Here is a 12,528-nt window from a genome sequence, read left to right as displayed (position 1 = left end):
CTCAAGTGACTCAAAGCGCTTTACATAGTGAAACCCAATATCTACGTTACATTTAAACCAGTGTGGGTGGCACTGGGAGCAGGTGGGTAAAGTGTCTTGCCCAAGGACACAACGGCAGTAACTAGGATGGCACAAGCGGGAATTGAACCTGCAACCCTCAAGTTGCTGACACGGCCACTCTACCAACTGAGCTATGGCTTTAGCTTTGCATAGTAGAGTCTTTACTTGCACTTACAGATGTAACGACCAACTGTAGTTCCTGACTGTGGTTTTATGAAGTGTTCCTGAGCCCATGTGGTGATATCCTTTACACACTGATGTCGGGTTTTGATGCAGTACCGCCTGAGGGATCAAAGGTCCGTAATATCATCGCTTACGTGCAGTGGTTTCTTCAGCTTCTCTGAACATTTTGATGGTTTTACGGACCGTAGATGGTGAAATTCCCAAATTTCTTGCAATAGCCCGTTGAGAAATGTTGTTCTAAAACTGTTTGACAATTTGCTCATGCATTTGTTCACAAAGTGGTGACCGTTTCCCAATCCTTGTTTGTGAATGACTGAGCATTTCCCAGAAGCTGCTTTTATACCCAATCATGGCACCCACCTGTTCCCAATTAGCCTGCACACCTGTGGGATGTTCCAAATAAGTGTTTGATGAGCATTCCTCAACTTTATCAGTATTTATTGCCACCTTTCCCAACTTCTTTGTCACGTGTTGCTGGCATCAAATTCTAGTTGATTATTTGCACAAAAAAAAAGTGTTTATCAGTTTGAACATCAAATATGTTGTCTTTGTAGCATATTCAACTGAATATGGGTTGAAAAGGATTTGCAAATCATTGTATTCTGTTTATATTTACATCTAACACAATTTCCCAACTCATGTGGAAACGGGGTTTGTATATATGGTTCGATAAGATAAAACTGCTGAATGCTGAGCATGTAAGATACTTAAAATGCAGCTACTGCCATCTTGAGGTGTATTAAAAAAGCCACAGTAACATCATGATGTCGCCTACAGCCACAGCTGTCAATGCAAGAAGAACCCGGCAGTAATTTGCTTTTGTAGCTATTGCGCCCGACGACTATACGAGACTTGGTGAAAACCTGAATTGTCAAATATTTTCGATCTTGCCATTTTTAATTGGTTCCACAAGTACAAATGTCTTTACCTCGTATGGAAGAAGAAGCATCCCAGTCTTGTTTCTGCAGCGAAACGCTGGACATCATCCTGGGAATGGACTCGGGCGTGCTTTAGTGGAAAACATAATGACAAACAGCTTTCATCATGCAAAAAGACTCCAGTGTGAATGACATTCTCATAAGCCGCTACCTCCAGTAGGGACGCTCTTTCAGATCCCTGAGTTCTCCCGTCCCTTCCTTGTTCATCTCCCTGCTCATCTCCCGCCTCATCTCCCTCTGCTGCCGTAGTCGAGCCTCCAACTTGGCGGTCAGATCCTCGCAGGATTTGGAAAGCGACTCGGGTTGACCCGGTGCTAAACCAACATGGTTCAACATGCCCTCCGAGCACGATATCCGCTTCAGGTTCATGTTACAACCCGGGTAGACCGACAAGCTTTCATCTAGGAGGGGAACATAAAAGAGACGGACGCTCGTGTCGTTCTGAGAGCCGCACTTTTTGGATTTGAGGTCCTCGGACTACGTTACCTGGCATCATACTATGGTTCTGTTGTCGTGACGTCATCTCGCTGTGGAATTTGTGCTGGGCGGAGCAGAGGTTGAGGAGGTATTGTGCTATTTTTGAGCTCTCCGTTGTAAAACTGTGCTTTTTACCACTTGGTCCACCACATTCGATGATTAGTTTACGTCGCTGGGGAGAGGGAATATATCACACAATATAGCATTCTAAACAATCTTAATCATGTTATTCTGCATTTTAATAATCATGTTTGTATTTTGTGGCGACTAAACTATTACTGTGTTCACCCAAATATAAGACTACCCCTCATTTTTAAGGACATAATCATACAATTGTTTTATCAGTAAAATAACTACTGGTACATTGCACTAAAACAGGGGTCACCAACCTTTTTGAAACAAAGAGCTACTTCTTGGGTACTGATTAATGCGAAGGGCTACCAGTTTGATACACACTTAAATAAATTGCCAGAAATAGCCAATTTGCTCAATTTACCTTTAATAAATAAATCTATATGTATATACCGGTAATAAAAATGGGTATTTCTGTCTCTTTCCGTCCATTTTTTTTTCCTTTTACGGAAGGTTTTTTGCAGAGAATAAATGATGAAAAAAACACTTAATTGAACGGTTCAAGTGAATTATGTGAATTATATTTATATAGCGCTTTTTCTCTAGTGACTCAAAGCGCTTTACATAGTGAAACCCAATATCTAAGTTATATTTAAACCAGTGTGGGTGGTACTGGGAGCAAGTGGGTAAAGTGTCTTGCCCAAGGACACAACGGCAATGACTAGGATGGCGGAAGCGGGAATCGAACCTGCAACCCTCAAGTTGCTGGCACGGCCGCTCTACCAACCGAGCTAAACCGCCCCACAAGAGGAGAAAACAGGAAAATAATGAAAATTACATTTTGAAACATAGTTTACCTTCAATTTTGACTCTTTAAAATTCAAAATTCCACTGAAAAAAAGAAGAGAAAAACTTGCTAATTCGAATCTTTTTGAAAAAATTAAAAAAAGAATTTATGGAACATCATTAGTAATTTTTCCTGATTAAGATTAATTTTAGAATTTTGATGACAAGTTTTAAATAGGTTAAAAACCAATCTGCATTTTGTTAGAATATATAACAAACTGGACCAAGCTATATTTCTAATCATTATTTCTTCTAGATTTTCCGGATCAAAAATGTTAAAAGAAATTCAAAAGACTTTGAAATAAGATTTAAATTTGATTATAAAGATTTTCTAGGTTTACCAGAATAATTTTTTTGAATTTTAATAAGTTTGAAGAAATATTTCACAAATATTCTTTGTTGAAAAAACAGAAGCTAAAATAAAGAATTAAATCAAAATTGATGTATTATTCTTTACAATAAGAACAATTAATTTACTTGAACATTGATTTAAATTGTCAGGAAATAAGAGGAAGGAATTTAAAAAGTAAATCAATTAATCAATTATTATTTATATAGCCCTAAATCACTAGTGTCTCAAAGGGCTGCACAAACCACCACGACATCCTCGGTAGGCCCACATAAGGGCAAGGAAAACTCACACCCAGTGGGACGTTGGTGACAATGATGACTATGAGAAACCTTGGAGAGGACCGCATATGTGGGCAAGTGGGCTACCCCCCTTCCTTCTAGGTGAACCAAAAGTGTTTAAATAATCTAAAATAATTTTTAAGGTTGTATTTTTTCTCTAAAATTGTCTTTCTGAAAGTTATAAGAAGCAAAGTAAAAAAATAAATGAATTTATTTGAACAAGTGAAGAGCAAGTCTTTGAAATATTTCCTTGGATTTTCAAATTCTATTTGACTTTTGTCTCTCTTAAAAATGTCGAGCAAAGCGAGATTAGCTTGCTAGTAAATAAATACAATTTAAAAAATAGAGACAGCTCACTGGTAAGTGCTGCTGTTTGAGCTATTTTTAGAAAAGCTCAGCGGGCGACTCATCTGGTCCTTACGGGCATCGCATCTTTGACCCCTGCACTAAAATATGATTCTTAGCTGTTCTACAGTTTTTAATGAACCAGTTTCATTGATAAACACTATCTTAAAATTAGCAGCTTTTGAGATTATGTTCAAGTGTCTGTCCTGTGTCCATCCAGGTCACTAGTGTGTGTGAGCGACAGGAAGAAAAGCTCTGATTTAACAAGTGAGAAGAAGTCTGTTAGCGCCTTATAGTTACCCCAGTGGAAATCGATGATGAACACTATCATAAAATTAGCAGCATTTGAGATTCTGTTCAAGTGTCTGTCCTGTGTCCATCCAGGTCACTAGTGTGTGTGAGTGACAGGAAGAAAAGCTCTGATTTAACGCGTAAGAAGAAGTCTGTTAGCGCCTTATATTTACCCCAGTGGAAATCGATGATGAACACTATCTTAAAATTAGCAGCTTTTGAGATTCTGTTCAAGTGTCTGTCCTGTGTCCATACAGGACACTAGTGTGTGTGAGTGACAGGAAGAAAAGCTCTGATTTAACAAGTGAGAAGAAGTCGGTTAGCGCCTTATAGTTACCCCAGTGGAAATCGATGATGGACACTATCTTAAAATTAGCAGCATTTGAGATTCTGTTCAAGTGTCTGTCCTGTGTCCATCCAGGTCACTAGTGTGTGTGAGCGACAGGAAGAAAAGCTCTGATTTAACAAGTGAGAAGCAGTGGAAATCGATGATGAACACTATCTTAAAATTAGCAGCATTTGAGATTATGTTCGTCTGTCCTGTGTCCATCCAGGTCACTAGTGTGTGTGAGTGACAGGAAGAAAAGCTCTGATTTAACAAGTGAGAAGAAGTCGGTTAGCGCCTTATATTTACCCCAGTGGAAATCGATGATGAACACTATCTTAAAATTAGCAGCATTTGAAATTCTGTTCAAGTGTCTGTCCTGTGTCCATCCAGGTCACTAGTGTGTGTGAGTGACAGGAAGAAAAGCTCTGATTTAACAAGTGAGAAGAAGTCGGTTAGCGCCTTATATTTACCCCAGTGGAAATCGATGATAGACACTATCTTAAAATTAGCAGTATTTGAAATTCTGTTCAAGTGTCTGTCCTGTGTCCATCCAGGTCACTAGTGTGTGTGAGTGACAGGAAGAAAAGCTCTGATTTAACAAGTGAGAAGAAGTTGGTTAGCGCCTTATATTTACCCCAGTGGAAATCGATGATGAACACTATCTTAAAATTAGCCGCATTTGAGATTCTGTTCAAGTGTCCATCCAGGTCACTAGTGTGTGTGAGTGACAGGAAGAAAAGCTCTGATTTAACAAGTGAGAAGAAGTCGGTTAGCGCCTTATATTTACCCCAGTGGAAATCGATGATGAACACTATCTTAAAATTAGCCGCATTTGAGATTCTGTTCAAGTGTCCATCCAGGTCACTAGTGTGTGTGAGTGACAGGAAGAAAAGCTCTGATTTAACAAGTGAGAAGAAGTCGGTTAGCGCCTTATATTTACCCCAGTGGAAATCGATGAACACTATCTTAAAATTAGCAGCATTTGAGATTCTGTTCAAATGTCTGTCCTGTGTCCATCCAGGTCACTAGTGTGTGTGAGCGACAGGAAGAAAAGCTCTGATTCAACAAGTGAGAAGAAGTCGGTTAGCGCCTTATATTTACCCCAGAGAAATCGATGATGAACACTATCTTAAAATTAGCAGTATTTGAGATTCTGTTCAAGTGTCTGTCCTGTGTCCATCCAGGTCACTAGTGTGTGTGAGCGACAGGAAGAAAAGCTCTGATTTAACAAGTGAGAAGAAGTCGGTTAGCGCCTTATATTTACCCCAGTGGAAATCGATGATAGACACTATCTTAAAATTAGCAGCATTTGAGATTCTGTTCAAGTGTCTGTCCTGTGTCCATCCAGGTCACTAGTGTGTGTGAGTGACAGGAAGAAAAGCTCTGATTTAACAAGTGAGAAAAAGTCGGTTAGCGCCTTATATTTACCCCAGTGGAAATCGATGATGAACACTATCATAAAATTAGCAGCATTTGAGATTCTGTTCAAGTGTCTGTCCTGTGTCCATCCAGGTCACTAGTGTGTGTGAGCGACAGGAAGAAAAGCTCTGATTTAACAAGTGAGAAGAAGTCTGTTAGCGCCTTATATTTACCCCAGTGGAAATCGATGATGAACACTATCTTAAAATTAGCAGCATTTGAGATTCTGTTCAAGTGTCTGTCCTGTGTCCATCCAGGTCACTAGTGTGTGTGAGCGACAGGAAGAAAAGCTCTGATTTAACAAGTGAGAAGAAGTCGGTTAGCGCCTTATATTTACCCCAGTGGAAATCGATGATGGACACTATCTTAAAATTAGCAGCATTTGAGATTCTGTTCAAGTGTCTGTCCTGTGTCCATCCAGGTCACTAGTGTGTGTGAGCGACAGGAAGAAAAGCTCTGATTTAACAAGTGAGAAGAAGTCGGTTAGCGCCTCATATTTACCCCAGTGGAAATCGGTGATGAACACTATCTTAAAATTAGCAGCATTTGAGATTCTGTTCAAATGTCTGTCCTGTGTCCATCCAGGTCACTAGTGTGTGTGAGTGACAGGAAGAAAAGCTCTGATTTAACAAGTGAGAAGAAGTCGGTTAGCGCCTTATAGTTACCCCAGTGGAAATCGATGATAAACACTATCTTAAAATTAGCAGCATTTGAGATTCTGTTCAAATGTCTGTCCTGTGTCCATCCAGGTCACTAGTGTGTGTGAGTGACAGGAAGAAAAGCTCTGATTTAACGCGTAAGAAGAAGTCTGTTAGCGCCTTATATTTACCCCAGTGGAAATCGATGATAGACACTATCTTAAAATTAGCAGCATTTGAGATTCTGTTCAAATGTCTGTCCTGTGTCCATCCAGGTCACTAGTGTGTGTGAGTGACAGGAAGAAAAGCTCTGATTTAACGCGTAAGAAGAAGTCTGTTAGCGCCTTATATTTACCCCAGTGGAAATTGATGATGAACACTATCTTAAAATTAGCAGCATTTGAGATTCTGTTCAAGTGTCTGTCCTGCGTCCATCCTGGTCACTAGTGTGTGTGAGTGACAGGAAGAAAAGCTCTGATTTAACAAGTGAGAAGAAGTCGGTTAGTGCCTTATATTTACCCCAGAGAAATCGATGAACACTATCTTAAAATTAGCAGCATTTGAGATTCTGTTCAAGTGTCTGTCCTGTGTCCATCCAGGTCACTAGTGTGTGTGAGTGACAGGAAGAAAAGCTCTGATTTAACAAGTGAGAAGAAGTCGGTTAGCGCCTTATATTTACCCCAGTGGAAATCAATGATGGACACTATCTTAAAATTAGCAGCATTTGAGATTCTGTTCGTGTCTGTCCTGTGTCCATCCAGGTCACTAGTGTGTGTGAGTGACAGGAAGAAAAGCTCTGATCTAACACGTAAGAAGAAGTCTGTTAGCGCCTTATATTTACCCCAGTGGAAATCGATGATGAACACTATCTTGAAATTAGCAGCATTTGAGATTCTGTTCAAGTGTCTGTCCTGTGTCCATCCAGGTCACTAGTGTGTGTGAGTGACAGGAAGAAAAGCTCCGATTTAACAAGTGAGAATAAGTCGGTTAGCGCCTTATATTTACCCCATTGGAAATCGATGATGAACACTATCTTAAAATTAGCAGCATTTGAGATTCTGTTCAAGTGTCTGTCCTGTGTCCATCCAGGTCACTAGTGTGTGTGAGCGACAGGAAGAAAAGCTCTGATTTAACAAGTGAGAAGAAGTCTGTTAGCGCCTTATATTTACCCCAGTGGAAATCGAGTCGGTTTCTCTCCAGAGGAAGCGTCGAGTGACAGTCCGGAGCTGGTTCTTCATCTCGTACACAATCATTCCTTTGGCACAGATCCCCAAAACCAATTCTCCGATCACAGGCCTTTTTTCTCTGCCCACACGGTGGAACATAACTCCGTACTCTGGCAGTTGTTGGGCAATCTGACAACAAGCGTCGATAGAGTTCATTAGTGCCACTGGCGCTATTGAAGCATTGTGCTTTTTTGTCAGTTTTAAGACTTGGAGCATTATTCTACTGAAGCGGGGGTAGGGAACCTGTGGCTCAATCGATGACTGCATCTGGCTCTCTGATAAATCTGAGCTGACGTTGCTTATCATGATAAGTAATGAATAATTCCGCTTGTAATCACAGTGTTAAAAATAATGCTCAAAATATAAAACATTCTCATGCATTTTTAATCTAATCCATCCATCCGTTTTCTACCGCACCTGTTCAGGAAGTTGCGTTAATGGTAAGAAGTTATTTATTTATTATTGGTTAGTGTGGGGCTCGCCCTCCTGGGGGTTCTTCGGACCACCAAGCACCGACATGAGAGCCAGTTTCGGGGTTGCAATATTGTTTTATTTTTCAATAAGTTTCCAGAAATAGTATTTCCAACCCCAGCCCAGTTGTCTCCTCCTGGCTGCTGCTTATAACAGAGCGACAGGTGATTAGATAACAAGGCCCAGGTGGGCTGTCTACGCACCTGTCGCTGCAGGCCCGCAGGCCACGCCCCCTCCACAGTTAGCTTCAGAATAACAATGTTATTACAAAGAATAAGAGACCTATTATACTCTAGTAATGTTGGTCTTACTTAAAAATGCACGTGTTTAGTTGTGTTCAGTGTTAAAAAAAATATATGGTTCTTACGGAAATATATTTTAAAATATTTGGCTTTTTGGCTCTCTCAGCCAAAAGTGTTCCCGACCCCTGTACTAAAGTGTTGGTCCCCAAACTGCGGCCCGTCACAAATTAAACTTTTTTTTTTTTTAATCCATCCTTTCTAATCCATTTTATATTGCTTCTTACTCTCAGTGTTTCCTAGCCGCTCAGGCAATTCTTATTGTCTAAAAATGCATTTTCCCATCGATAACGTGACATGATTGTGGAATATTTACCATATTTATTTAAATATTTAATCCACAATAAAAAGCCTGCACAGCATTTGAGGTAGGAAATACTGACTCCCACCCCCTCAGCACACTGGGAATCAGCATTACTCCTCTCTAGTCAGATTTACTAGTCACTTTATGCTTTTTATTGTCTCGTATGTATATGATGCGTTCAGTTTATCAAAGCACCAAGCAAACAATCGGAAAATTCCCATCATATCAATTCCTAGATATGGTCATAATTATTTTAAGTGCACTACGCAGAATAAACACAACATTATTAATATTGCTACTACGGATAATTTGATCAAAAATTCCCTAAAACAGCCCACTACCTATAATATAGGTTTTTTAAACATAAGATCTCTGATAAAAAAAATGTTTCTGCTGTTACCTCAGAAATTGCCTGTTCAGATGTTATGATTGTGGCTCAGAGATTTGTATGTAGATTATATTTATTTTCCATAACAAACAGGATAACTTAAATACCCTGGCAGTGGCAATAAGCTTAAATGTTTGTATTTACATTTTTGGAGTTGATTTTCATAAAATATGCTATTTAACTGCTACTGTTTAACAAGGACTGATTTAAATTGTGTTTGCACAACAAATGTTTTGGCGCTTTTGTTCATGTGGGAGAATATTCCAATAAAGGTGCACTACACACTACTTTTGAATTCATTATTGGGCTTTGCGTATACAATGCAGTTAATCGCCATTAATCGGAGAAAAAGGGGCTTGAAAACTCCCCCTTGTCCAAAGTGGGGGATGACAAAAAACGTTTGAGAACCACTGTCCTAAACAGTAAATTGGTTTCAAAACTATGAAGAAAAATGTACCTTCAGATATTCTGTTTCCGCCTCTTCAGGTCCCATCGGAGCATGACTTGCATGTAGTCTCGGCAACTCCTCCTTCACATTGGGCAAAGCCAGCCTCTCCAGCATCCTCTTGGACACGTAATGCTCTGGCTGGTAATAACTCTTCCCGTACAACTAAAACAAACCCATGCAAACCTTCAATAAATTCTGAAAGAGACAACCAGAAGGCTTTTTTTTTGCCGTACCTCCGGCATGTAGTCCCCAAATTCAGCCTGCAAAGCGAGAGCGGCCAGAAACAAGCCAGTCTCCTCGTTGCAGTAAATGCGGTCCTCCAGGATGTCTTTACGCAACTGCAGGTAGTACTGGTGGCGCGTCAGTCTGTGCCTGGAGCAAAACCACAGCCGGTGAAATAAAACCCTGCATGCGTGAGTGAGAATGCATCCGGTACTTACAAAATGAAGGCGTTATCGTCAACAAAAAACTTGACCCGTAGAAACACCAAAAAGGAAAGTATCTGCCCTTTTTTCCAACTGTCGGGAGCCACTTTGGAGATCTTGGTTTCGTGGTCCAGGAAAAAATATTCATCATCTGCAGAATGGCGAAGATAAAAGCCATTTGTCTTACGAACTTCTAATACCACACAAATATTGAGACAACTGTCCAGAATTCATGCGACTGTTTGTTGATTTTCTCACCATCCAGGAAGGCAAGACCGAAGTAGAAGTGCTCGACTAGATTAGCGTGAGCCACCACCATGTCAAACACGTCTCTCGCTTGAGACTTGACGTCACAGCGGACCACCACGTACTGCCCACTCGGCAGCACCACCGTCACTTCTCTCTGAGACGAACACAGCCGGCCCTTTCTGGACTGCAGATGCACACCAAAAAATCACTTTCTGAGGTAGGCTTGTGAGATTCAATACGAGAAATGTTTATTATTGCTGTAGGAGTTTTGCAGTGGTGTAAAACTGCACTGCATCATAATGAGGTGTTCTGGGGTATACAATATAATATATGTATACAGTATTCACAGAGTATATACTAGGGCTGTGAATATTTGGGTGTCCCACGATTCGATTCAATATCGATTCGGTAATATATCGATTTTTTTTCAATTCGATTCTCGATTCAAAAACGATATTTTTCCGATTCAAAAGGATTCTGTATTCATTCAATACATAGATTTCAGCAGGATCTACCCCAGTCTGCTGACATGCTAGCAGAGTAGTAGATTTGAAAAAAAAAAAAGCTTTTATAATTGTAAAGGACAATGTTTTATCAACTGATTGCAATAATGTAAATTTGTTTTAACTATTAAACCAACCAAAAATATGACTTATTTTATCTTTGTGAAAATATTGGACACAGTGTGTTGTCAAGCTTATGAGATGCGATGCAAGTGTAAGCCACTGTGACACTATTGTTTATTTTTTATTTTTTATAAATGTCTAATGATAGTGTCAGTGAGGGATTTTTAATATTGATACAGTTGTTGATAATATTCATTTTTGTTTCACTACTTTTGGTTTGTTCTGTGTGGTGTTTGTGTCTCCTCTCAATTGCTCTGTTTATTGCAGTTCTGAGTGTTGCTGGGTCAGGTTTGGTTTTGGAATTGGATTGCATTGTTATGGTATTGCTGTGTAGTGGTTTGTTGGATTGGTTAAAATAAAAAAAAATAAAAAAAGACTATTTTTTAAAAATGAGAATCAAAGCACAACGTAAACTATTCGATTTGTATTCGAATCGATTTTCCCCCACACTCCTAGTATATACACTATATATATATATATATATATATATATATATATATAATGTACAGTATACTGTATATTAGGGCTGCGAATCTTGGGGTGTCCCACGATTCGATTCAATATCGATTCATGGAGTCGCGATTCGATTAAATATAGATATATTTTTTATTTTTTTCGATTCAACGCGATTCTTTTTCCAAAAACTATATTTTTCTGATTAGAAAAAAGGATTCTGTATTCATTCAATAAATAGATTTCAGCAGGATCCACCCCAGTCTGCTGACATGCCAGCAGAGTAGTAGATTTTTTTTTAAAAAGCTTTTATAATAACAATAATTTAAATTTGTTTTAACTATTAAACGAACCAAAAATACGACTTATTTTATCTTTGTGAAAACATTGGACACAGTGTGTTGTCAAGCTTATGAGATGCCATGCAAGTGTAAGCCACTGTGACACTATTGTTTTTATAAATGTCTAATGATAATGTCAATAAGGGATTTTTAATCACTGCTATGCTGAAATTATAACTAATATTGATACTGTTGTTGATAATATTCATTTTTGTTTCACTACTTTTGGTTTGTTCTGTGTGGTGTTTGTGTCTCCTCTCAATTGCTCTGTTTATTGCAGTTCTGACTGTTGCTGGGTCAGGTTTGGTTCTGGAATTGGATTGCATTGTTATGGTATTGCTGTGTAGTGGTTTGTTGGATTGATAAAAAAAAATAAAAAAATAAAATAAAAAAATATCCATTTAAAAAAAAAATGAGAATCAATTCTGAATCGCACAATGTGAGAATCGCAATTCATATTCGAATCGATTTTTTTCCCACACCCCTAGTATATATGTACAGTATAGGTCAAACCTTCTCATTCAATGTGTTTTCTTTATTTTCATGACCATTGTAGATTGTCACTGGAGGCATTAAAACTATGAATGAACACATGTGGAGTTATGTACTTAACAAAAAAGGTGAAATAACTGAAAGCATGTTTTAAATTCTACTTTCTTCAAAATAGCCACCCTTAGCTCTGATTACTGATTTGCACACTCTTGGCATTCTCTTGATAAGCTTCAAGCACGCCTGTGAAGTTAAAAATCATTTCAGGTGACTATTTTTTGAAGCTCATTGAGGGAATGCCAAGAGTGTACAAAGCAAAAATCAGAGCAAAGGGTGGCTATTTTGAAGAAACTAGAATATAAAACATGTTTTCAGTTATTTCACCTTTTTTTGTTAAAGGGGAACATTATCACAATTTCAAAAGTGTTAAAAACAATAAAAATCAGTTCCCAGTGGCTTGTTGTATTTTTTGAAGTTTTTTTCAAAATTTTACCGGTCTCGGAATATCCCTAAATAAAGCTTTAAAGTGCCTTATTTTTGCTCTCTGCGAAGACACTGGCCATTTCCCTGTGACGTCACACA

At 38.8% G+C, this 12,528-nt stretch overlaps 1 protein-coding gene across 1 annotated transcript in view; it reads right to left on the bottom strand.

Moving 5' to 3' along the window:
• LOC133559760 (uncharacterized) overlaps positions 1 to 12,528 on the bottom strand; it is a 177,077-nt gene that overhangs the window by 68,197 nt on the left and 96,352 nt on the right. The window contains exons 34-41 of the mRNA XM_061911829.1: positions 10,047 to 10,221; positions 9,804 to 9,939; positions 9,597 to 9,735; positions 9,373 to 9,525; positions 7,397 to 7,582; positions 1,668 to 1,830; positions 1,333 to 1,582; positions 1,172 to 1,251 (exon numbers count right to left, since the gene is read on the bottom strand). Of these exons, the coding sequence (XP_061767813.1) occupies positions 1,172 to 1,251; positions 1,333 to 1,582; positions 1,668 to 1,830; positions 7,397 to 7,582; positions 9,373 to 9,525; positions 9,597 to 9,735; positions 9,804 to 9,939; positions 10,047 to 10,221 (1,282 nt within the window). The remainder of the gene's footprint in view (positions 1 to 1,171; positions 1,252 to 1,332; positions 1,583 to 1,667; positions 1,831 to 7,396; positions 7,583 to 9,372; positions 9,526 to 9,596; positions 9,736 to 9,803; positions 9,940 to 10,046; positions 10,222 to 12,528) is intronic.

Source organism: Nerophis ophidion, linkage group LG09 (assembly GCF_033978795.1).
Source record: "Nerophis ophidion isolate RoL-2023_Sa linkage group LG09, RoL_Noph_v1.0, whole genome shotgun sequence".
In the NCBI taxonomy this organism is placed as follows: domain Eukaryota; kingdom Metazoa; phylum Chordata; class Actinopteri; order Syngnathiformes; family Syngnathidae; genus Nerophis; species Nerophis ophidion.
This window is presented reverse-complemented; position numbering and strand designations above follow the sequence as displayed.